This window comes from Aotus nancymaae, unplaced genomic scaffold, assembly GCF_030222135.1.
Source record: "Aotus nancymaae isolate 86718 unplaced genomic scaffold, 86718_ANA_hifiasm-v0.15.2.pri h1tg000014l, whole genome shotgun sequence".
NCBI classification, from domain to species: Eukaryota; Metazoa; Chordata; class Mammalia; order Primates; family Aotidae; genus Aotus; species Aotus nancymaae.
Window position 1 is genome coordinate 58,907,250 of NW_026988425.1, and position 23,442 is coordinate 58,930,691.

The window sequence follows — 23,442 nt, forward strand, 5'->3', positions numbered from 1 at the left end:
TATTTCTCAAAGATAGAGAACACCAACACCGCCTCACTGGTGTTCAACTGCCTTTTATTTGGCCCTCTCCTCTACTCCTTGGGTCAATGGCCGGGGCGATTAAGGCTCCACCAGACCTGACGTGTTTGCCCAGAACTCACCTGCCCTGTCCCTGGGCAGGCAAAACTGCAACTTTCCCAGCATCTGCCTGGACTGAAAACGTGTCCCACATCTCCTTTTTTCCCTCTGGCGAAAGCTCTTTCTGGCATGGAGTGGGGACAGCTAAGGTCTCCAGGCTGCTAATGAAGTGAGGGAAAGTGGAGGGGAGTCAGCCGAGCGGGAAGAAAGCGGACGACGGGAGCGGGAGGAGAGGTAGACGACCGGTCCGAGATGGGCGGATAAAAGGAGTAACCGCTCAGCAGCGAGAGGGAGAGGGGAGAGTAAGGCGCCCAAACACCATGTGGACAAGGGGAGGAGAGACGGCAGAGGTGGCGCGCGAAGGCTGAGCGCCCAGGCAGCCAGAGCCCAGATCCGGAGAGCCGAGCCGGTGCAGAGGGGTCCGCGGGCTCTGGGGGTGCTGGACAGGTGCGATCCGAGAGCAGATCGGGGCCCTCGCGAGCCCCTCCCGGCCCCTGCCCGCGATGAGCGAGGCCAGCCGGCTGTGCTCCGGCTACTACAGCCTCAACCAGAGCTTCGTGGAGCCCTTCCAGTGCCCCCGGCGCGGCGAGGGGGCCGCGCTCCGGTACTGCTGCGGCTTCGCCGACCTCAAGTACTGCTGCAGCGAGCCGGGCAGCTACTTCCCCTACAAGCACAGCTACATGTGGAGCCTCAGGTGGGCTAAGAGCCCGCGCGTGCGGCGGCTGGCCGGGCCCGGGGCTAGGGAGGCGACCAGCGGAGCCGCGCCGGGGCCAGAGAGGTCCTCCGCGACCCCGCCACCCACCCTGGGCTGGGTTCTTACGGAGGGACGCAGAGCCTCTGAGGGCGGGTGAGGGCAGGGAGAGAAATCTCGCCCGGCTCGGAACTCCCCCGGGAGTCAGGACCGGAGGCGAAGAGCGCGCGGGAGGAGCGCGGGATTTGCGCCCAGGGCGCACTTGAGACCCGCCCGGCTGGCCCCGCTGGGTTCCCTGCCCGCCTCGCGGGAGCCGACTGCTCTCCCCTCGCCAGGGACCAGTTCCAGGCTGGCAGCTCTAGTGGTGGAGCGGGAGGACAGGCAGATAACCCAAGGGGAAGGTTTAAAATCCTCTTTTTGGTTTATTTGTTGTATTTGAAGAGAAAGGAGGCTCCTTCGGGGCTCTTTTTACTACATTAACAAGGACCAGAGTATTTTAAGACCCTTTGAGGGGTGTGAAGGAATTGGCTGTATTCTTGAAAAAAAAAAAAGTATATATGTATGTATATATACACACACACACATTTATATATATACATATATATATATAAAATTTAAAGGGTGTATGTGTGCGTATGTGCGTGTGTGTGTGTGTGTGTGTGTGTGTGTTCCTGAGGGCCTGTGCAAACAACTGGGCTTTACGACTTGCCCTTTTCCGAGGAGCTGACCCTGACCCTGGAGAGAATTGAGGAGACACCATGAAAGGTACTGCTTTTGGTTGCTATCAATACACACACTCTGTAGAACAGGACACCCCCTTTCTCGAAACCTGAGCTATTTGGCTATTGATGAAATGTGAAGAGGCTTTCTAAGGTGGGGTCTTTCTTGTTTCTTTTTCCTATAGTGGCAATTTTATTTTACTTATTCCAACTAGTATTGATGTAGACATTTTCATTATGAATTGCTTTTCCCCCTTCCACTCTGAAGGACAGCAAACTTTAAACTTGATTTTTCATTTTGCTTGGAGAATGAATAGGGTCGGACAATCAAGGAAAGAGCTCCCACCTTAAATTGTTTTGTACATATTCATTAGTTTATGAGGTTGGAAGAGATTGATTCTGTTAGTAAGAGATAAAGTATTATCATTATGTCTCCCATCTCCTACATGACTCAGAATTTAACACACATGCCAAGTCTATAGCAAATGACTGTTACTTCTTGAAGCAATAAAGTATTAATATACTTTTCTATATTGCAAGCATCAAAAAGTCTCAAAAAGAGTGCCTATCTTCCAGTAAGTTCAACTCACAAAGTTGTATTTTGCTGGAGAGGGGCAAAATGTCAGAAAATAGTTATAGCTTATCCTTAGTAGATTACATGGGGAGGAAATCTGTACTGCACTGGTTTATTATCCTGACTTTTGGAAAATAACATAGTAATCTATCTCTGGGTCATTGGAAGCATTAATAATGGCAGAAGCACCTCCAACAGGGGCTGGCAATTCCTAAGTCAAACTCAGTTGGAAAATGTGCCTGAGATTCTCATATCCCTGAATAGTTCCAAAATGACAAGCAACAGAGGACATAAAACCTTCCTAAGACTTATGAGGGCATAAAGGAGTGAACAGCTTGCTGGGGTCTTCATTCATCACTGACAAAATGGACAGTGCAGCTCCATTCCTGGGAAATAGAAAAATCACTTCAACTGATGTTGACAGTTGACAGCGTTAAACCTGGGGTTTCTGTGAGTTACTGAGCTCTGAGAACACAATAGGGCGAAATTTATTAGAGCTTCCTTTCCCTCCTATTCTTTGCTCTCCATTCCTAATTTAAAATAGTTCAACTGTGAACAGTCACGAGCCCTTGTTTTGAGATTCTATAGTGGCTAGAGAAAGGCACAGCTGTGGCTATCACAAGGTAAGTGAACTTCCTAAGTTGGAGAATTGCTGAATTAATGTGACAGCAGCTTCAGACCCTCTCTCAAAGCTTGTAAAGCAACTGCCATATGGTGCTGAGGAAAGGATAAGTCTTCCTTCCCTGTGCCTGGCCCCCTCCCATCTTTTCTCCTCTGACTCCCTGTGTTCTTAGGACTTCAGAAAATAAGGCCTGTTGGACAGGGCCATACATGAGTGGCTATTTAATAAGTATTTATTGAAATGAATATTTTAGGAGCTCCATCTTCACCGAAAGTTTATACCTAGAGTGCATGCATAAAGCAACATTTCTATAAAGTGAACCGTGACATTGAAACTGTCAGTATTATGAAAAACATTCTTTTTTAACAGAAAGCAGGGATGGCATGCTTTGTTTTTGTTTTTCTTTCAAATTGCATTTTTAATCTGTACACTGAAAGCCCACACAATGTATGTGGAAGGTAATTAAACTGACAATTTTGCTTTCAAATAGACTAAATTACTTTTTTACCTTGACTTTTTCTTTTAATAATCGGGTTCTTGTTTGAGGAATCTTTCCAGAAGTCTAGCTTCCTATCTGCTCTGTGCACCAGATAATATTGAGTGGATTACGTCCCCATGTGTCTGTGTATAGTGAAGTGATCCTGACCTTCCCTGACACTTAAAATGCACGGAAGTTAGGTTTGCTGCAAACAAGTATAAAAGAGGAGTCGCCAAACATAGGGACTCTACCTTTTAGATGAGAGCACATCCAGTGAGAGCAAACCACAAGTTGAAATATGTAACTCTACAGTGACTCTAGCCATAAAATTCCCCAGCCTTCACTCATCTATAGGGCTAATGGAACTGGGTTGACATTAAACCAAGCATAAGAATCTCTGGAAGTCTGACTTGATGTGAGTGGTTCAGGAGGCAATCTGTTCTTTGCAGGGGTGCTCTATCTCCTGAAATCAAGAGCAAGTGGAGTGAGCTTAGCTCTTTGCTTTCAGTTCTGTTCTCCTTCCTGTCAAAGCAACAATGCTCCTGGTATCCCTGGTCAAGTTCTCCCTTCCCTCCCTTTTGGTACAGGTCAAACTTGTCAGGGTCCTAATCTCAGGGAAAGAGCAGAAGCCTAAAGGCAAGCCAGGAAGATAATGAAGAAAAAGGTCATTACTTTGCAATGATGTATGTTCCAAATACAGGTAGATCAATCAGCAGTCGATTATTATTTATTTCCATTTATTGAACATTTTCTACAAGCTAAGCTCTTAAACACTTTAAATAAGTGTTTGCAGCACTACTGTGAAGTCAACAGAAGTATCTGTTCTTGAGTAAAATTCATTAAAATCTATTTATATATTACAATCTATTGGTAGATTTTAATTAGAACAAAATATGGCTCAAGAAGTACATGTTAGCATATTAGTCTTTCAAGATTGTTTTTTCCCCCAAGCTCTTTTCCCATTTAGTAGTATTAAGTTTACAGGCTTATGAAAACTGTATTTCTCAAATGATTAGACTTATAGGTAACTGCATCGGATGGAATCATTACAAATTTAAGGTAGAGCAAATACAATCAGATACACATTTTATTTTTAGAGAAAAATACAGGGGTTTCTTCCTTAATGCTAGAAGCCATTGACATCATGCCTTTTTAGAAAGGAAAAACTCAAACTGAATATAAACTTTATATGAATTTCACAAATACCATTTTCCTTTAATTCAAATTGTTTTCTCCTTTTTTTAAGTAATAGTTTTGGCTTTGTATATCAACAAATGGCATTTCACATATGTCTTTAGTGCTTTTGCAGAAACAAATATTTTTCTATTCATCATGTGTTGGTGAACCTGATCATTCCTTCTCAAATATATTAATAATAGAGGTTTATTTGATGGAGATGTTTTTGAATTATCTCTAGAGAATCATGTGACCTTTAACCTATAATATGAACATATGATCCTCCTTATTAATAGTAACTTATAGGCCAGCCAGGCACAGTGGCTCACGCCTGTAATCCCAGCAGTTTGGGAGGCTGAGGCGGGCAGATCACTTGAGGTCAAGAGTTGGAGACCAGCCTGGCCATCATGGAGAAACCCCATCTCTTCTAAAAATACAAAATTAGCTGGGTATGGTGGTGCATGCCTATAATCCCAGCTACTCGGGAGGCTGAGGCAGGAGAATCACTTGAACCCAGAAGGTGGAGGTTGCAGTGAGCAGATCAGGTCATTGCACTCATGAGCAACAAGAGAAAACTCTGCCTCAAAAAAAAAAAAAAAAAAAAAGGAATGTATAGGCCAGGTATGGTGGCTCACACCTGTAATCCCAGCACTTTGAGAGGCCGAAGCTGGCAGATCGCCTGAACTCAGGAGTTCGAGACCACCCTGGGCAACATGGTGAAACCCTGTCTCTACTAAAATACAAAAAATTAGCTGGGCATGATGTGCCCACCTGTAGTCCTGGCTACTCCGGAGGCTGAGGAACAAGAATCACTTGAGTCCAAGAGGCAGGGGTTGCGTTGAACCAAGATTGCACCACTGCACTCCACCTTGGACTGCAGAGTGAGACACAATCTCAAAAAAAGAAAAAGAAAAAGAAATGTATAAATTTAAAAGGGCCTTGAAAATCTTATAGAGAAATATAAGAAATTGGTGGTGGAAAAAGTTGAGCTGTAGATTTCAATCAGTTACTGTTTATGCTAAAATACAATTTGGTTATGAATAACTGAGAACAAGAACTAACAATATATTTTCACCTTCTCTTTAGTTTAGCCAGTGTAAACCACTTTGTGTGACACGTTTTTTTCTGTTTTCCTCAGCATTGGTGCCTTGATTGGATTAGGAATTGCTGCCCTTGTTTTACTTGCCTTTGTCATCAGTGTCTGTGTCCTCTGCTATTTATTTCTGTATACAAAGCCTCAAAGATTAGACGCCGGCCTTAAGCTTCAACACTTAGAGGCTTCTTCCACTCAAGAAGGTAATCAATATCTATTATTTGTTACCCATTACCTGAACTCTAGCCAAAAGAATAACCTGTACCTGGGTAATCATACTGTTAACAATGAATGCTTTTTAAAAATTGAATCAGGCCTTAATGATGAAATACCTTAGGGAAATTGTGCTTAGGGAAAAATAGCAGCAGAATGTAATTATTCTCATGAAAATTAAATCATTGCTTCAGTAAATCCACTTTAAATATATTTATGTTCCTTCCAGTTATTAAGATTTATCCCCCTGAAATTTCTAAAATGTTGTTTTTAAATGGAGCCAAAGAAGTCAAATAAATAGGGGAACCCAGTGTTTGTTAACTTATTCTCTGAACTAAATATTTGCTCGCTCTAGATTGGCTAGTCAGTGGTCAGTTAAGAATTTATTTGTGTGCCTACTATGTACAGAGTTCAGGGGAGGCATAGGAAATAATTCAGAGGCATATAAGAAATAGAAAAAATAAGTAGAAGACTTATTGACTAAATTGCAAACTAGTTAAAATATTGGGATGTGTATGTGTGTAGTGTGGCTATAAAGTAGAAATAAATGTTTATGGTTCGTGGAACTAGGTCCTATTATTATCTTAATCAAGTGCTATATAAATGCTAGTTGTTACTATTGTGAAGCTCAATCACAACGAATTAAAACTGTTGTGAATATAGATTTCTATAATGTATTAAAAAGTACTAATTATAAATTTTATTGTGAGATACACATATAAACAAGTCTAGAATATATATTATAGAATATATATGGAATCTATAGAGAATTTATATAGAGAATATGTAAACTTAGAATATAAATTTAGGATTTATATATGTATTTAGAATGACACACAAGTGCTAACTTACTTCTGTGTAAAAATAAAATGAAAATCTTTATGTTAAAAAAATTGAGAAAAGTCCCCACCCATATGCTCCATTTTAGCTGCATCCTAAAACTTCTCATATTATGGGGCATCTGTTCTGTGACCTTATCAAATACATCACCACTGTGTGATTGCATTAGCTCTAGTTTCCTTCTCTGTAGAGGAGACCTCTCAGATGGTGTCCTGTGTCGCAGAACAAGAGGCCAAGATTCCTTGAAAGTCCTCTTCCTGAAGTACTGTTTGGAGACTGCATGGCCGAATTGACAGGTTGTCAGCTGAATTTAGTACAAATCATTTAGTCCGGGCGCGGTGGCTCACGCCTGTAATCCAAGCACTTTGGAGGCCAAGGCAGGCAGATCACCTGAGGTTGGGAGTTCAAGACCAGCCTGACCAACATGATGAAACCCCGTTTTAAAAAAAAAAAAATCGCGAAGCATGCACAAGTTTAAACAGTCGAATTGATCAAGCAGAAGGAAGGCTATCAGAAGTCGAGGACCAGCTCAGTGAAATGAAACGAGAAGACAAGAATGCAGAAAAAAGGATGAAAAGGAATGAGCAAAGTCTCCAGGAAATATGGGACTATGTGAAAAGACCTAATTTACGTTTGATAGGTGTACCTGAATGTGACGAAGAGAATGAATCCAAGTTGGAAAATACTCTTCAGGATATCATTCAGGAAAATTTTCCCAACCTGGCAAGGCAGGGTAATATTCAACTCCAGGTAATACAGAGAACACCACAAAGATATTCTTCAAGAAGACCAACCCCAAGGCACATAATCGCCAGATTTATTAGGGTTGAAATGAAGGAGAAAATACTAAGGGCAGCCAGAGAGAAAGGTCAGGTTACCCATAAAGGGAAACCTATCAGACTTACAGCAGATCTCTCAGCAGAAACCCTACAAGCCAGAAAAGAGTGGGGACCAATATTTAACATCCTTAAAGAAAAGAACTGTCAACCCAGAATTTCCTATCCAGCCAAACTAAGCTTTATGAGTGAAGGAAAAATTAAATCTTTTGCGAACAAACAAGTACTTAGAGAGTTCACCACCACCAGGCCTGCTTTACAAGAGCTTCTGAAAGAAGCACTATACATATAAAGGAACAACCAATATCAGCCTTTCCAAAAATATATCAAAAAGCAAAGAACTTTAACACAATAAAAAATTTACATCAACTAATGCGCAAAACAGCCAGCTAGCATCAAACACCGGTATTAAACTTATATATATTTTAATTGGATAAAAAGCCAAAACCCATCGGTATGCTGCATCCGGGCCCATCTTACATGCAACAATACACAAAGACTCAGAGAGAAGGAGGAAGATTTACCAATCAAACAGAGAGTAAAAATAAACTAATAAACAAAAAGCAGGAGATGCAATTCTCACCTCTGATAAAGTAGACTTTAAAGCAACAAAGATCAAAAGAGGCGAGGAATGACATTACATAATGGCAAAAGGATCAATGCAACAAGAAGAGCTAACGATTCTATAGATCAACGACATAGAAAATTAACAAGGATATTCAGAACTTGAACTCGGACCCGGAACAAGTAAACTTAATAAACATTTATAGAACTCTCCACTTCAAATACACAAAACATACATTACCACCTCACACCTATTCCAAAGGTGACTATATAATTGGAAGTAAATCACTCCTCAGTAATCGCATAGCATTTCATAGGTTTAAATTAAATATTGGTTGACTGTTTGTTTGTTATCTTCTTCCCTTATTCCTTCCTGACTACATCATTAAGTATAATTATCAGTATAAAAGAGGTTTTCAATACCCATTACTAAATTGCATTCTAGCCTGGGCAAGAAAGCAATACTTCCATTCTCTCTCCCTCTTTCTTTTCCTTCTCCCTCCTCCCCATTCTCTCTCTCTCTTTCTCTTCCTCTTTCCTCCTTCCTATTCTCTCTCTTTCTCTTTAAAAAAAAAAAGAATACTCCTGGTTGACCAGGAAGTTGCACCCTGGTGTTGTACAAAGAGTTGTGCAAAGAGTGCTCCATGGGTCAGCGGCATCAGAACCACCTGAAATCTTGTTAAATATAATTCTCAGGCTGCACCCTAGAACTGCTGACTCTGAATCTCCAGGGATGGAATTGGGTGTTAGCAAATTGAGGCTTTTGAAAATTAAACCAAAAAAAAAAAAAAAAAATGATTTAGGCCCGTTTCTCCACTGGAAGTCAATTAGTGATTGTCAAATAATCAGATTGCAAAATCAATTTTTGTCTCAATTGCTTAGGTAATTTAGTTGTAGTTCTTAAATTTGACTGTGCCTAAGAATCACGTAGAGAGCTTGTTAAAAACACAAATTACCGGCTCTGCATTTTAAAACAAGTAGCTCCTCTTTCTGCTTCTGCCCTTGTTCCCCTGCTGTCTGCTCTCCAGAGCAGCCAGAGCAGACCTGTTAAAACACAAATCAGGTCCTGTCAGTCCTCTGCTCAAAACAGTAATCGCTTCCCATCTCTTTCAATGGAGAAAACAGTCATTGTGACCTAACTTTTGTGGTCTGTCCTCATATCTCTTACCTTCACATGCTCAGCCTCATTGGCCCCTTTGCTGTTTCTTGAAATTCCTGACTCAGGGCTTTTGCGCATGCTTTCACTGTTGTCTAGGAGGCTTTTCCCTCGGATGGCTGAAGGACTTACATTTTCACTTTCCATCTTTACTCAAAAGTTACCTTCCCAGGAGCTCTTCCCTGGTTACCCTATCTGCATTTTTAATTCCCTTTCAACATTTAATACCCTCTTCCTGCATTGAATTTCTCTTAGGCATTTACCACTAACATATTCTATACTTTACTTACCTGTTGTCTATCTTTTGCCCACTCCAACTAGAAACTAAGTTCCAGGAAAGTTCCAGGAATTTTTGTCTTGTTTGCTTACTACTGTATCCCCAGTGCCTAGAACACATAACAAATATTCCATGAATTAATTGAATGGGGTAGCACTGCATATATGTGATCAAAGGAGCATATTTTGAGAAACACTGACAAAGTATTGTCACTGTCACAGTCATAAAGCATTCATCGATTGTTTAAAAATAATAATTTTTAAATAAAAATTGGTTATTTTTCCAAATTTAGCTTAGGTATTGCTCAAAAAATTTTTTTCACATTGACTTTGGAACCTAGCAACAGAAATCGTTAGTTTGCTGATTCAAGTTTTGTATTCTTGTTGCTATTGAGCGAAGGCGGTCCATTATAGTTAGATGAGACTGCTTACTTACAAAGAAATATCCTAATTCTGCCCCTCTCAAAAATAGATTTTGTCAAATTGGCAAATCAATTCAGTATACCTTTCCTGAGTGTGTGCTATTGGTAAGGCAGGATTTTATGTGATCGGTGATTTCCTGCTGCTTTCAAATGGGGTGATTTGGGTCCCTTGCATTGATTTTAACCAAATCAGACAAAGTGGAGAGCCCAAAATGAAATAGTTCAAATATCACTAGAATGGGAAGAGAAAATTGTTTGTATTTGAAAGCGAGCCTTTAATGTGATATTTAAACATTGCTGTATCCTTCATTAAATATACATGTTCCATTCCAATGATCCTACTACCTAGCAATGGATGCCACTGTTGTAGCTATTGAAAAAGCAAGTCTGGGGCTTTATTGCATTTAAGGAATGTCTTGAAGGTTAGGAACATAATAAAATATTTGAATAATAAATCAAGTAAATATTACATCAGAGGAAAATTGGTTTCACCAGTTAGCCATTTTCTTTCAAAACTCATGGGTCCACCTCTTAATATTTTAGGTTAATTTTTACAATTGAAACTGTTTCATTAAAAGAAATATGAATGGCCTAAAGGGAAATGTATTCTTGTGTATATACTAATTTGACTTAAGACACTGAATTTTTTTCACTCTATAAATGACAAGAGTCTAAAATAGTCTAATATTTTCCATAGCATATCTTTATTCTATTGAATTTCATTACAATTTAAGGCTCCGACATTTGGAATGGATCTTGAAAAATGCAGGTCTCTGGTAGTGATTGTAGACTCTAGTTGGACTACCCCTAGGGCTAATTCTGTACAGAGGACTTACGGCTAAAGCAGTCGATTGGTCTTTAAGTTATGTTCCATAACCATTTTCTTCTTTTTAAACTTTTGTGTTTCAGGCTATGCATGCTTCAAATGCCAATGTTTAAAATAATACCATCACTTGTAAATTGTTCTGTATAGGACATACAGGTCCTGAGCAAAAGATGGCTGTGTGAAAGGCATCTTTCTGAGTCCACACTCTGAGGGTGAGGGCTGATTCCGTAGGTTGTGGAGGAATTAATGGCTAATTGAGGGGCAATTAAAGGGGTGAATGTCTTAGAGCCCTGTTTTTCAAACTTTTCCACCAGAGAATCCTTAAAGGTATACATTTGTCCCTCAGTATCCATTGGGATTGGTCTCAAAACCTCCTGCAAATACCAAAGTCCTCAGATGTTCAAGTCTCTGATATAAACTAGCATGGTATTTGCATGTAATCTACACATATCCTTCCATTTTATTTATTTATTTATTTTGAGATGGAGTCTCGCTCTGTTGCCCAGGCTGGAGTGCGGTGACACAATCTTGGCTCACTGCAACCTCTGCCTCCCAGGTTCAAGTGATTCTCCTGCCTCAGCCTCGCGAGTAGCTGAGAATACAGACACTGGCCACCACGCCTGGCTAGGTTTTTTGTATTTTCGGTAGAGGTGGGGTTTCACCATGTTGGTCAGGCTAGTCTCGAACTCCTGACCTCAAATAATCTGCCTGCATCAGTCTCCCAAAGTGTTGGGATTACAGGTGTGAACCACTGTGCCCGGCCCTTTTATATACTTTAAATCCGTAGTCCCCAACTGTTTTTAGCACCAGGGACCAGTTCCATGGAAGACAATTTTTCCAGGTCAGCGGTAGGAGGGATGGTTTGGGGATAAAACTGCTCCACCTCAGATTATCAGACATTAGATTCTCAAAAGGAGCACACAACCTACGTCCCTCGCATGCGCAGTTCACGTTTGTGCTCCTTTGAGAATCTAATGCTAATGTTGATCTGACAGGAGGTAAAGCTGAGGCAGTAATGCTTGCTTGTCCTTTGCTCACCTCCTGCTATGTGGCTGGGTTCCTAACAGGCCACAGACTTACCACTGGTCCATGGCCCAGGGGTTGGGGACCCCTGCTTTAAATCATCTCTAGATTACTTATAATACGTAGTACAATGTAAATGCTATGTAAGTAGTTGTTATTCTGTGTTGTTTAGGGAATAATTACAAGAAAAAAAGTCTGCACATGTTCAGTACAGATGCTTTTTCCCCCAAATATTTTTGATCCATGGTTGATTGAATCTACGGATGCATAACCCAGGCATATGGAGGGCCAACTATGTAAAAGAAAGGAACTTGTGTCTCCAGAATTCTAATGGCTGGAGTAGAAAGGCCTGCTTTAAGCCTAATGAGCTTTAATTATCTGAAGCTCCCATTTTATTTTTAAAATTATAAGAATTTTCAATTTGACTGCATAATACAATTATTTGCTTTCTCTAATAATAGCATCTTCTCCCTCTCATCTCTGAGTAAAATTGATGCTCCAGGAAGATAAAGCATATTCATCCTGTGGCTTTGAATATCTGTTGATACTCTGAAGTTATAGAAGGGTCTGGGGGAAGGAGCACAGAGAAGGGTTTTTAGGAGCAGAATTTTTGATAAAAATTAGAAGGGAAAATAGTAGAGCTGCTTGGCACAAATAAAATAATACAGTTGTACGGGTATAATAAACAACAAGCCTGTATATGGTGTTCTCTTTTGTAAAGGCAGATGATAAAAATGAAAAGGGGTAAGTAAATTAGCAATAAGGCACAGTTGTCTAGGAGAACAGCATAAATTATATAGAAAGCACTGAGAAGGAAAGCAAATTCAAAGATAGTGCAAACATTTATTCTGCCTGTGAGCAAAATAGAATTTGGGCTGGCTCAGCGTGGTCTGCTATATTCATCTTAGAAGAATTACTGTAACTATATAGTTTTTTTGTTTTTTTTTTTTTGTGAGACGGAGTTTCGCTCGTTACCCAGGCTGGAGTGCAATGGCGCGATCTTGGCTCACCGCAACCTCCACCTCCTGGGTTCAGGCAATTCTCCTGCCTCAGCCTCCCGAGTAGCTGGGATTACAGGCACGCGCCACCATGCCCAGCTAATTTTTTGTATTTTTAGTAGAGACGGGGTTTCACCATGTAGACCAGGATGGTCTCGATCTCTTGACCTCGTGATCCACCCGCCTCGGCCTCCCAAAGTGCTGGGATTACAGGCTTGAGCCACCGCACCCGGTCACTATATAGTTTAATATCTGATTAAGCAAGACTCCATCTCCCCTCTTGTTATGCTTATTTTTCAAAGTTTCTTGGCTACTCTTGTAACATTCAAGTTTCCAAATAAACTTTGAATCACGCTGTCAAATTTTAATAAGACAAATGGTATTTTGATGGGTTTTGTACTAAATTTATAGAGAAGTTGGAAACTACTTTCCTAAATAGCCTTAATGTCCTTTCAAAACCATTGGCTCAAAGCTTTTATGAATTAGGCTGCCAAATTATTTATTAATAGTAATATCAGTATTTGTTTCAGAAAGACTTTAAAGGAATTCATTGAGATCTTAGCAGAAGATAGAGTAATGTGAATTCAATGGCATAAAAGGCCATCTGTAACCCTTTAAGTAGAAAGACCTTTTTATTTAAAATAATGAGCATGGAATTTTATACACCTGCTTTTGTTCCTACAATGTAGAAAATCAAACTGCTCAATAGAGCTACTGCTACATTTATTAGGTTGGTGCTAAAGTAATTGCGGTTTTTGCCACTATAGTAACATTTCTGAGTCTTCCTCAAGGCACAGTCAGGCAATCCTCAGTCATGTTCAAACTAATAAGCAAAAGAGAAGCCAGTATCTCATTGAAAATTACTAAATTCAAGGATATAAAATATCAGATAATTTCTTTTGTAAGCTATTGTTAATCATCAATGGTTGAAAGAATTTAACAATACAGAAAAGAAAGAAAAAGGTGAATTCTGGAAAAAATAGTGTAGGAAAAAATTTCAGAATAGAACTGCCTCCACTCATTAATAAGTGACTAAAGCAAAAGGGCAAGTCCAAGATTCTAACACCTATAATACATTTTTTGACTGTGCTTATGTGAGATTTCTCTACATACTTGAGGGGAGAACAGGGCATTGAAAAGAGAGAAGTCAGTAAGTTTTGCTCACTTCACCATTTAGCTCACACCAGTCCTGTGTATCACCATATTAAATTTGAAGGGAAAACATCCTCTTATAGATAAAAAAACACTTTTAGGGTAAAAACTTGAGATTGCTTGTTTCTGCAAGAAGGAACTGCAGGATGAGTGGGATGTGTAGATTTTCTACTAAATAATAAAGTGACTCAGCTAGGTTAGTACATGGAAGCTGCTGAAGGACTTCAGAATGGTAACCCAGAAGCTCGGAGGACATTGGCAGATCAGAGCAGAAAAGCTTAATTACAGTTCTTCCTGATAGCCACAAGACAAAGACCTGCAGCGGTCCCCAACATTCTTTTGATATTTTGAAATGGCAGGCAAGAGTGGAGTCCACAGAAGAATTATAGGTCCCCAAGGAAAGGGTTTGAAAATATATAAAATTTCACTGTTATCAGAAAAACTATGTTGGCCTTACCTGTGATGAGGATAGGTAGGAGGATTTCGTTAGACGAATTGGATTTAAATTTTGGCAAAGGCCAAAGCTTTAATTTAATAACAGTCTAGAAAGTATAGGATTAAAGGACGGCTGAAATTTACATACAAAGACTAGAACAACCACCACAAAAGAATGGAAATGAGGTGGCTGCAACAAGAGCCACTGACAATCCATTTAGGGAAGAACTGTCCTGTTGGCAGTCTTGGCAATTCCCACTCAACTAATGAGAAAGAGAAATTAAATAAGAAAAAATTTTTATGTGTAACAGATCTCTTGGGAGTGCAATGATATTATAGATGTATTTAAATTGTATCCATGTTGTTACCTGTGACAGAAAAGAGGTAATTTTTTGGTTAAACCTACTTTGTTAGTTAAGAAATTAGTTTCTATTTATTAAAGGAAAACTAGGAAAAGCTGAGGTTGCTGAGATATTGCCATCTTTCTCTTTTAAAATTATCCCAAAGAGTTGCAGTTAGCTGGACAGTATTATCACTATAGCTCCACTAACTGCGGTTGTTTCCCCATATGTCCAAGTACTGTAAGTTACCAGAGGGATATACTTTTAAAGCACTTTCGGATTTGTCTAACCTGCAGAAGAGAGTGAACGCTCGAGGTGTTAATGGTGTTTATAACACATCTTTTCTTGTTCACATAGCAATTTGGTTTTGTTAGGGGAATTGCTTTGGCTTAAGAAGCCAATCTAAGAAAATATCTTTGTACTTAAAACTAGCTAGAAGAAACCAGTAGCCAAGTAAATAATGAGTTGTGGCTGGGGAATAAAGGTCTTTACAAGTCCTAACTGAAGAAAAATCTATACTACTGTTATGTATTTTGCAAGCCTTTAGATTTCAAAGGGGAGTAAACGAGTTAGATATATTCCTTCAGTTATTGCCAGAGAAATATAGAATGGAAACAAGAGCATCATAATGGGGATGATTTAGAGAGAACCCCAGAATGACTAAGTTAGGAAACAGCTTCCTTAGTTTTTCCCATTTTAAAGAAACCAAAAAACCCAAATTGGTTGTGACAATTGGTTTTTTTTAAAACCAGTCACAACCAGTGACCTTGAAAGTCTGATTAAACTATTATGAACTAAGTATGTAAAGAGCTTTGGAAACATGAAGGACTTGAACTACCATTACACTCTTGAGATTTCCAGGAATTCAAAAAAAATTAAAATTTTAGATACTTAAATCGGTGCTTATATAAGATACAAATGCCACCCAGATAATACAAAACTAATTTATATCTTATATCTTTTATCTTTGCCTGCTATGATACTAAAGAGTAAAAATAAAATTAAACAAGTGAAAAATAACCTACAGACACCTTAATTTGATTTTCAAATATTATATAATGTGAATGCTATATATCTGAGGTCTCTGTTAATTTAGGTTTATTTTGCCAAGGTTAAGGATGCATCCCTGACACAGCCTCAGGGAGTCCTGAAACATATGCCCAAGTTGGCTGGGGTACAGACTGCTTTTATGTATTTTAGGGAGACATGAGGCATCAGTTAATATGTGTAAGATGGGCCAGGTGCAGTGGCTCACGCCTGTAATCCCAGCACTTTGGGAGGCAGAGGTGGGCAGATTGCTTGAGCCCAGGATTTTGAGGCCAGTCTGGGCAACGTGGTGAAACCCCATCTCTACCAAAAAATAAACAAATTAGCCAAGTGTGGTGGTGCATGCCTGCAGTTCCAGGTACTTGGGAGGCTAAGGCAGGAAAATCACTTGAACTCAGGAGGTGGAGGTTACAGTGAGCCAAGATCACACCACTGCACTCCAGCTTGGGCAATAGAGCAAGACTATCTCTTCAACACACACACAAACAAAATGTGTAAGATGCGCATTGGTTTGGTGCGGTAAGGCGAGACAACTCAAAGTGGAGGCTTCCAGGTTACAAGTGGGTAAGAAACAAAAGATTGCATTCTTTTGAGTCCTTGATCACCCTTCCACTGAATACACAATTTAGTCTGGCTCAGTGAATCTGCAGTTTTACATAAACAATAGGGGAGAGGAAGCAATGATATATGCATTTGTTTCAGGTGAAACTCAGAGGGATGACTTTGAAGTAGAATGGGAGGCAGTTTTGCCCTAAGTAGTTCACAGGTTGACTTTTCTCTTTAGCTTAGTGATTCTGGGGTCTCAAGATTTATTTTCCTTTCACATTTCCACCTTTTTCTTTTTAAAATCTTTTACAGAAAGCATTTTAGAAGAAAAATGAGTCTGATCTCTGGTTTTCTCTGATCTCTCATGGCTAGTATGGTTTATTTCTAGATGGGTAGGTTCCACATTATGAGGAAAGCTCATTTTTAGCAGGTTGTGAAGTCTCATGTCCTGTGAAGAGAAAATAGGGGAGGAGGAGAAAAAAAACCAACAAATCAGAACAATTCTGAAAAGGCCACATTACTCTGAAGTCCATATATCAATAGCCAGATATAAAGTAGCTTATGTATGTAAATAGGTTGCTGTTATTTTCTTCTAAAGTTTAGCTGTCTAGCTTCAGTTTGCAGGGCTTTAAAGAAAGCACAGCTTAGAATTAGGAAAAATGGGGGGGAAAGGGAAAAGAAAGAACAAAAACTAAAAACATTATTTTGGAGACTTGTATGCAGGAAAAATTTTCGAATACAGTCCAAACTGTAGATAATAATAAAAATTGAAAAACAACAGGCAAGACTAGAATCTGATAACAGGTGTACTATATAGCTCATTTTGAAACAGTTTTTCTCTCTTCAGTCCCCTATTTTTATTAAAAACAAATCATAACAGGACCGATTTGTTTGCAAAAATAAGTTTTAGCCTTATGCTTGGCCTGATTGTTTGTATAAAGTACAACAAGGATAATTATTTTTCAAATAGGCTTTTAAAATTGGCTTTGATGAAACTCTGTTTCATAAGGAATCTCAGATAAGACTTTTTTTTTTAAGCTGAGCCCAGCCATGGGTTTGTATCCTCAAATACCTATAGGTTGTATAAATTCCTCTCCTCTTAAGGTCCTAAGATAACTTGGGGCTCCTGGGCCTGTTAGGTAAGTAAAGACCCTATACAGGGATTGTGAGGACATGGTATGAGGCCAGGTTTCCCCAAGGGGCTTTTATTGGCTGTATAGGTCAAGCTTGATTCTTTAAAGGAAAGCAGTACATCCAGTCAAAGCCTTGGTAAAACAACCAGTTTCTCCCATTGAGTCCTGTTGCAAAACATTCTTATGCAAATAAATATATTGCCATAAGTTAAGAAAATTCACAAATAGTTTCCAGATTCTGGAGAAATCAGGAAGAGAGAAATATGCTCCAAATCTTGTTCACAGGAGTATATTGTGAACAATTGTTAAAAGCTGTAGATAGCTTAAAATAAGTTTTCTTGACTCTGAGAAACAAAAGATCAGCAACGTTTTAAGCAAAAAGTCAAAAAGATCACTTCAGTCTTCTTTTACTTCAGTCCATGCAGTTAACTCCTGTCCTGTTTGGTATTCATGAATATTTCAGCTCCCTGAGAGTCCGGAAATTTTTTTCCTTTATTCTAATGTCACAATTTCCAAAGTTATTAAAAACGTGCATTCAAGAGCACCTATCAAAGTCCTACAGCTGATTATAAATCACCTTTTGAAGAGGATCAAAACAAGACAAATCTTAGGACAGTCATTATTAAAATCACATTTTACTAGCAATTTGTTACTTCTGTGGCATACAACAGTTTTACATAATAATTATAATTATTAATAACATTCAGGCCAGGTGCGGTGGCTCATGCCTATAATTCCAGCACTTTGGGAGGCCAAGGCGGGCAGATCACGAGGTCGGGAGATGGAGCCCATCCTGGCTAATATGGTGAAACACTGTCTCTACTAAAAATACAAAAATTAGCTGGATGTGGTGGCTCGTGCCTATAGTCCCAGCTACTCAGGAGGCTGAGGCAGGAGATTCACTTGAACCCTGGACGTGGAGGTTGCAGTGAGCTGAGATTGCACCACTGTATTATATTGGGGTTCAGGGTGCCCTCAGCTCCCCTGAGAGGATTTTTCAGGTTCTTGGTCTCCTGCCCTCTCAAGAATGAGAGGGGAACATGGCACAGTGCTCGGTAAAGGCCAGACTCAAAAGTGTTTGTATAAAGTGATTTATTTATTTATTGAGAGAGAAACTGGAGGAGAGAGAAACAGCTAACTCTCACACGGAGTGAGAGAATCCAGAAAGATGGAATCCAGGAGAGGAAAGCAGCTTCCACACTGAGTGGAAAGGAATAGAGAAAGATGGAGTTTAGGAAGGGAAAACAGGCTTCCATGAGAGAGTGGGGAAGGGGACTCCAGAGAGAAAATCCAGGAGAGAGAAAGATGGCTTCCACGAAGGGAGTGTTCATGGAAGGGGACCCGAACATGGAGTCTGAAGGGGTGTGGAAGAAGGGGATTTTTAACCTGGGAAGAACCCCCACCTTCTCTAAGACGCCTGGCCAATGAAAGGAGTTCCTTAGAACTTCTGCTGGAGTGATTGACCCTTAGTTTTTTCCTGTGCCCATGAATTTTTTTTTTTTTTTTTTTTTTTGAGACTGAATCTTGCTCTGTTGCCAGGCTGGAGTGCAGTGGTGCAGTCTTGGCTCACTGCAACCTCCACCTCCCGGGTTCAAGCTATTCTTCTGCCTCAGCCTCCTGAGTAGCTGGGACCACAGGCGTGTGCCACCACGCCCCGCTAATTTTTGTATGCGACTGTGAAATTTAAACATAAACTGTTAAATCTCCTGGATGGAGAGAGATGGGAGGGGGGCATGGTGCTGGGAAGTTCTTGCCCTTAAAACTTTGCCCCTTGTGGACCCAGAAAGAGAACACCTTCCCTCAACTGCACTACAGCCTGTGTGACAGAGTGAGACTCTGTCTCAAAAACAAAACAAAAAACATACACTAAGTCATATTAGAATTATAGGAGTTTCCCATAATTTTGGAACACATACCAATAACATGTATACAAATATAGCCCAAAGGAAACCAAACACCATTTCATATTTTAAATTCTTCTTACATGATTTCTATATCAAATAAACCAAATATGTTTCTTTTGGACTTCAGGGGAAGTCCAAAAAAAACTAGTGAGGACCGAAGTTGGAATTTGACTTTGGAAAGTGTGTCAAATATAAAAAGTTTAAAACCCTTGATATTGGCCGGGCGCGGTGGCACACGCCTGTAATCCTAGCACTTTGGGAGGCTGAGGTGGGCAGATCATGAGGTCAAGAGACCATCCTGGCCAACATGGTGAAACCCCGTCTCTACTAAAAATACAAAAATTAGCTGGGCATGGTTCCATGTGCCTGTAGTCCCAGCTACTTGGGAGGCTGAGGCAGGAGAATTGCTTGAACCTGCGAGGCGGAGGTTGCAGTGAACTGAGATCATGCCACTGTGCCCCAGCCTAGGTGACAGAGCCAGACTCCATCTCAAAAAAAAAGAAAATGTTTACTTTGCAAAGGCAATACTTTTTTACTTCATAAAATTTTCATGCCAGCTTTCTCTACTATATTTATTTTAAATAGTTTTGCTTGCTGATTGGGCAAAGGCTATTTTCTAGGCTGGTAAATGCTGTGCCTACGTCAAATTAGCTGTTAAAAATCAAATTATATGATTCAAATATTATGATTGCATGTTTAGAAGAATATTAAGTAACTCATTTTTACTACCAAAATAGTTCAGAAGAGAAGTAATTGAAATAAAGTCATTATTGTGCCACTCTAGGCCCTAGACTTTGAATTTCAGTGCTTCTAATATTAATCTAGAGATAATACCATGCATGTTTCAGTTTTATGGGTAGGATATGGGAGCTGCAGTGAGACATCTTTCAAAACTTGTAAATAACATTGCCCTTTGAGTGTTGAACCATGAAATTGACCCAGAGTTAGGGATGTCCTGATTGATCCTAGTAAGCATTTTACTTATAGAAAAGTATCTTTAATCTATATTTATACTTACAAAAAACAGTTACTTACGGAAAGCAATTAATAGGCAAAGCCAGAAAGTATTAGCACACTTAAAGGCAAGATTTAGATTTACCTAAAGAAAAAAAAAATGAAAACTCATGTCCAAAAGATATGCTGTATGGTGAAGAGGATGTACAGTAGCTACTTCTAATGGAAGACGTCTTGGCTAATGGACTTCCCCTTAGGGAAGTTTGGGGCCGATTTTCTAAAACCTGGTGGAGAATTTTTCAAGTAAAGGAGGCAGGCTGGAGACTTAGAGACACTAGGTAGCTAGAAAAGGCTTGGGGCAGAGAGGGAGGCATCAGGGAAAGTTTGGAGAAAACAGGACTTGTGGGTATCTGAACTGCCAAAGATAAGGGAGTGAGAGAACTGAGCCAGAAGAGGAAAGCAGAACCAGATCATCAGCCTAACCAAGTTCTTTGTGTGATTCTAAAGAGCTTTAGCAGACAGGCTGATAGTGTTATGAGTAAGTGCTAAGTATTAACTATCATTATATTGCTGAGTTTTACAATCTTTCTCACTTGACATTGTATTATAAGCACTTTCCATGTAATTAAAAATTTCTTAGAAACCATTTTTTAAAGTTAAATGGCTGCATGATATATCATGGATGATATTTAGCAATTCCATCACTGGAAATTTAAGGTACTTTCATTTCTCAGTTTCTTTTACTTTATTTTATTATTATTTTTTTGAGATGAATTCTCGCTCTTGTTGCCCAGGCTGGAGTGCAATGGCACGATCTCGGCTCACCACAACCTCTGCCTCCCAGCTTCAAGTGATTCTCCTGCCTCAGCCTCCCGAGTAGCTGGGATTACAGGCGCCCGCCACCATGCCCGGATAATTTTTTGTATTTTTAGTAGAGACAGGGTTTCACTATGTTGGCCAGGCTAGTCTCAAACTCCTGACCTCAGGAGATCAACCCGCCTCGGCCTCCCAAAGTGCTGGGATTACAGACGTGAGCCACTGCACCTGGCCTCGTCTCTTGGTATTTAAAATAACTAGTGAATATGTCTATACGTTTTAGATCTTTTCTTTGATGGTTTCCTTGGGAATTTCTTGTTAAAGTGGAATTACAGGTTAGGAATATTTGACACTTCATGTATGCACCAATTTACACTCCTATCATGCTACACTGTTGACCAAGAAAAATTACTTTTTATCCTCACCTGATTGGGAGATGAAAAATGATTTCTCACCTTTCAAATTTATGTTTCTTCCTGACTAGCAAGATTAAAATCTTTTCATATTTATTAGCCATTTTATCTTTTCTGTCACTTTCTTCACCCACTAAAATGTGTTACTGTCCTACATGTTGATATGTAAAATCTTTACATGTTAGACATGCATCATATGGTCTAAACATTTTTTGCTAGTTTTTCTTCAATCTTGTCTTTTGCTACCGTTTTAAAGTTTTCTATCTTATCCTTTAATTCATTAATAAACTAATATTTATTGAACAACTATGTGCAAGGCATTTTTTATAGACATCATTAATGAGCAAAATAGTCAAAAATTCTTTGGAATATGGTACTTAAATTTTAGTGAGGGGCGATAGAAAATAACTGATAAGCATGATAAATAGGTAAAATTATATTAGTAGATAAGTGCTTTGGGGGAATAATGGAGGGCAGAAGGGATTGGAGATGTAGGGTATGGAGGCTGCAATTTTAAATAATATTTTGGTTTGGTTTAAATAATATTTTGACCAAAAGTCAAAAGAAGATGACTTTTGAAGGACTTGGAAAAAGAGAGTGACTGTGCAGATTATCTGGAGGAAGAACATAGTAGACAAAGTGAACAGCCACTGCAAAGGTCCTACGGGCTGGAACATGCCTGATATGTTTAATCAAAGAGGTTGGAGTGAACCAAAGAATTAAGTAAAAAAGATGAGGTCGGAGAGATTAATGGTGTGGGTGAAATCACATAGGCCACTGTAAGACCCGGGTGAATGGAGGGTTCTGGGCAAGAGGGCATGATTCAACTTATTTTTTAAAGGATTGCTCTTTGAATGTTGTGCTGAAAGCAGAATAGTGGTAGCAATGAGAAGTGGTCTAATTCTGGATGCATTTTAAAAGTATAGTCAACAAGGATTTCTGATGGACTAGATGTAGGGTGTGAGAGATAAGAGAGGAATCAAGGACCAGAGGTTTTTGGCCACTAGACTGTGGATTTAGCAACATGAAGGTAATTAGCAATGGTGAGGTTGCAAGGAGTCAAAAGAATGGTTTCCTGGAAGCCAAGGAAAGCACTGGATCAACTGCTACTAAGAGATCAAATAAGATGAGAATGAACTGGACTGAGAATTTAGCAACATGGAGGTCATTAATAATGTCTGTGATTTCTTCCACTGTTTTTTACATATTTAATTTCCATTGGTGAAATGATACATTATTTCTACAATCATTCAGCTTTCCTAATACTATTCATTGAATAATCCATTTATTTGCTATGTTTGTTTAGACTACTTGTGATCAACAAAGATCCACATTCTTTCACCTTTGGTCATTTTAGACTCATATTTATATGGAGTGAGTGAATGGGACTGTGGCACAACTGTGTCCTTTTAATAAATCACATCTAAATTGGTTATAATGGCAAAGCCTTAAGACTGTGCAAGTTATGATTGGCTTTAATGTAGTTTATTTACATTATGCATAGGAGAGGGACACTCACACTTTTATTAAGTCACTCAGAAATTGTTGCCTTCTTATCAAATGTGTAGTTATTTTCCTCATGGAAGCGTGGAGAAAGAAAGGTAAGCATGGAAATCAAATTTTTTGTTTCTGTTACTAAATTATTTCCCTTATTTGACTTTTTGAGGAAATACTCAAAAATCACTTCAAAATAATTCAATTTTCATTCATCCACATAGCATTTTCAGGACATCATATTTTCAATATTGCTACAAAAATTATTTTTAAATGCACATTTTTAAAGTGAAATTTGATGCCATAATTTCAAATAATTATTTCATTTTGTTTTGTGTATCTGCAGGCAAGTGAAATGGAAAAACCAAAGCCCTCAATTCAAATGCAGCATCACATACAACAAATGAAACATACTATGAAGCTGATGATATAATTCAAGAAAAAACAATGGATGCAACACAAATCCACATTGCTTATTAACTAAAAATTCTGTGTTTTAAATGCTTGCTGGAGAGATGGGGCAATAAAAATAAAGAGTACATTTGAAACAGTTTCTAATGTTGCTTTTCAAAAACTTGTCACT

General features: G+C 39.3%; 1 protein-coding gene across 1 annotated transcript; it reads left to right on the forward strand.

The window, feature by feature from the left end:
* Window positions 1-620: 620 nt before the first annotated feature.
* SHISAL2B (shisa like 2B) lies at window positions 621-23,406 on the forward strand. Its single transcript, XM_012462281.3, is given in 3 exon segments — window positions 621-811; window positions 5,516-5,673; window positions 23,206-23,406. Coding segments are annotated over 3 exon segments (483 nt in total). The 3' UTR covers window positions 23,340-23,406.
* The last annotated feature ends 36 nt before the right edge of the window (window positions 23,407-23,442 follow it).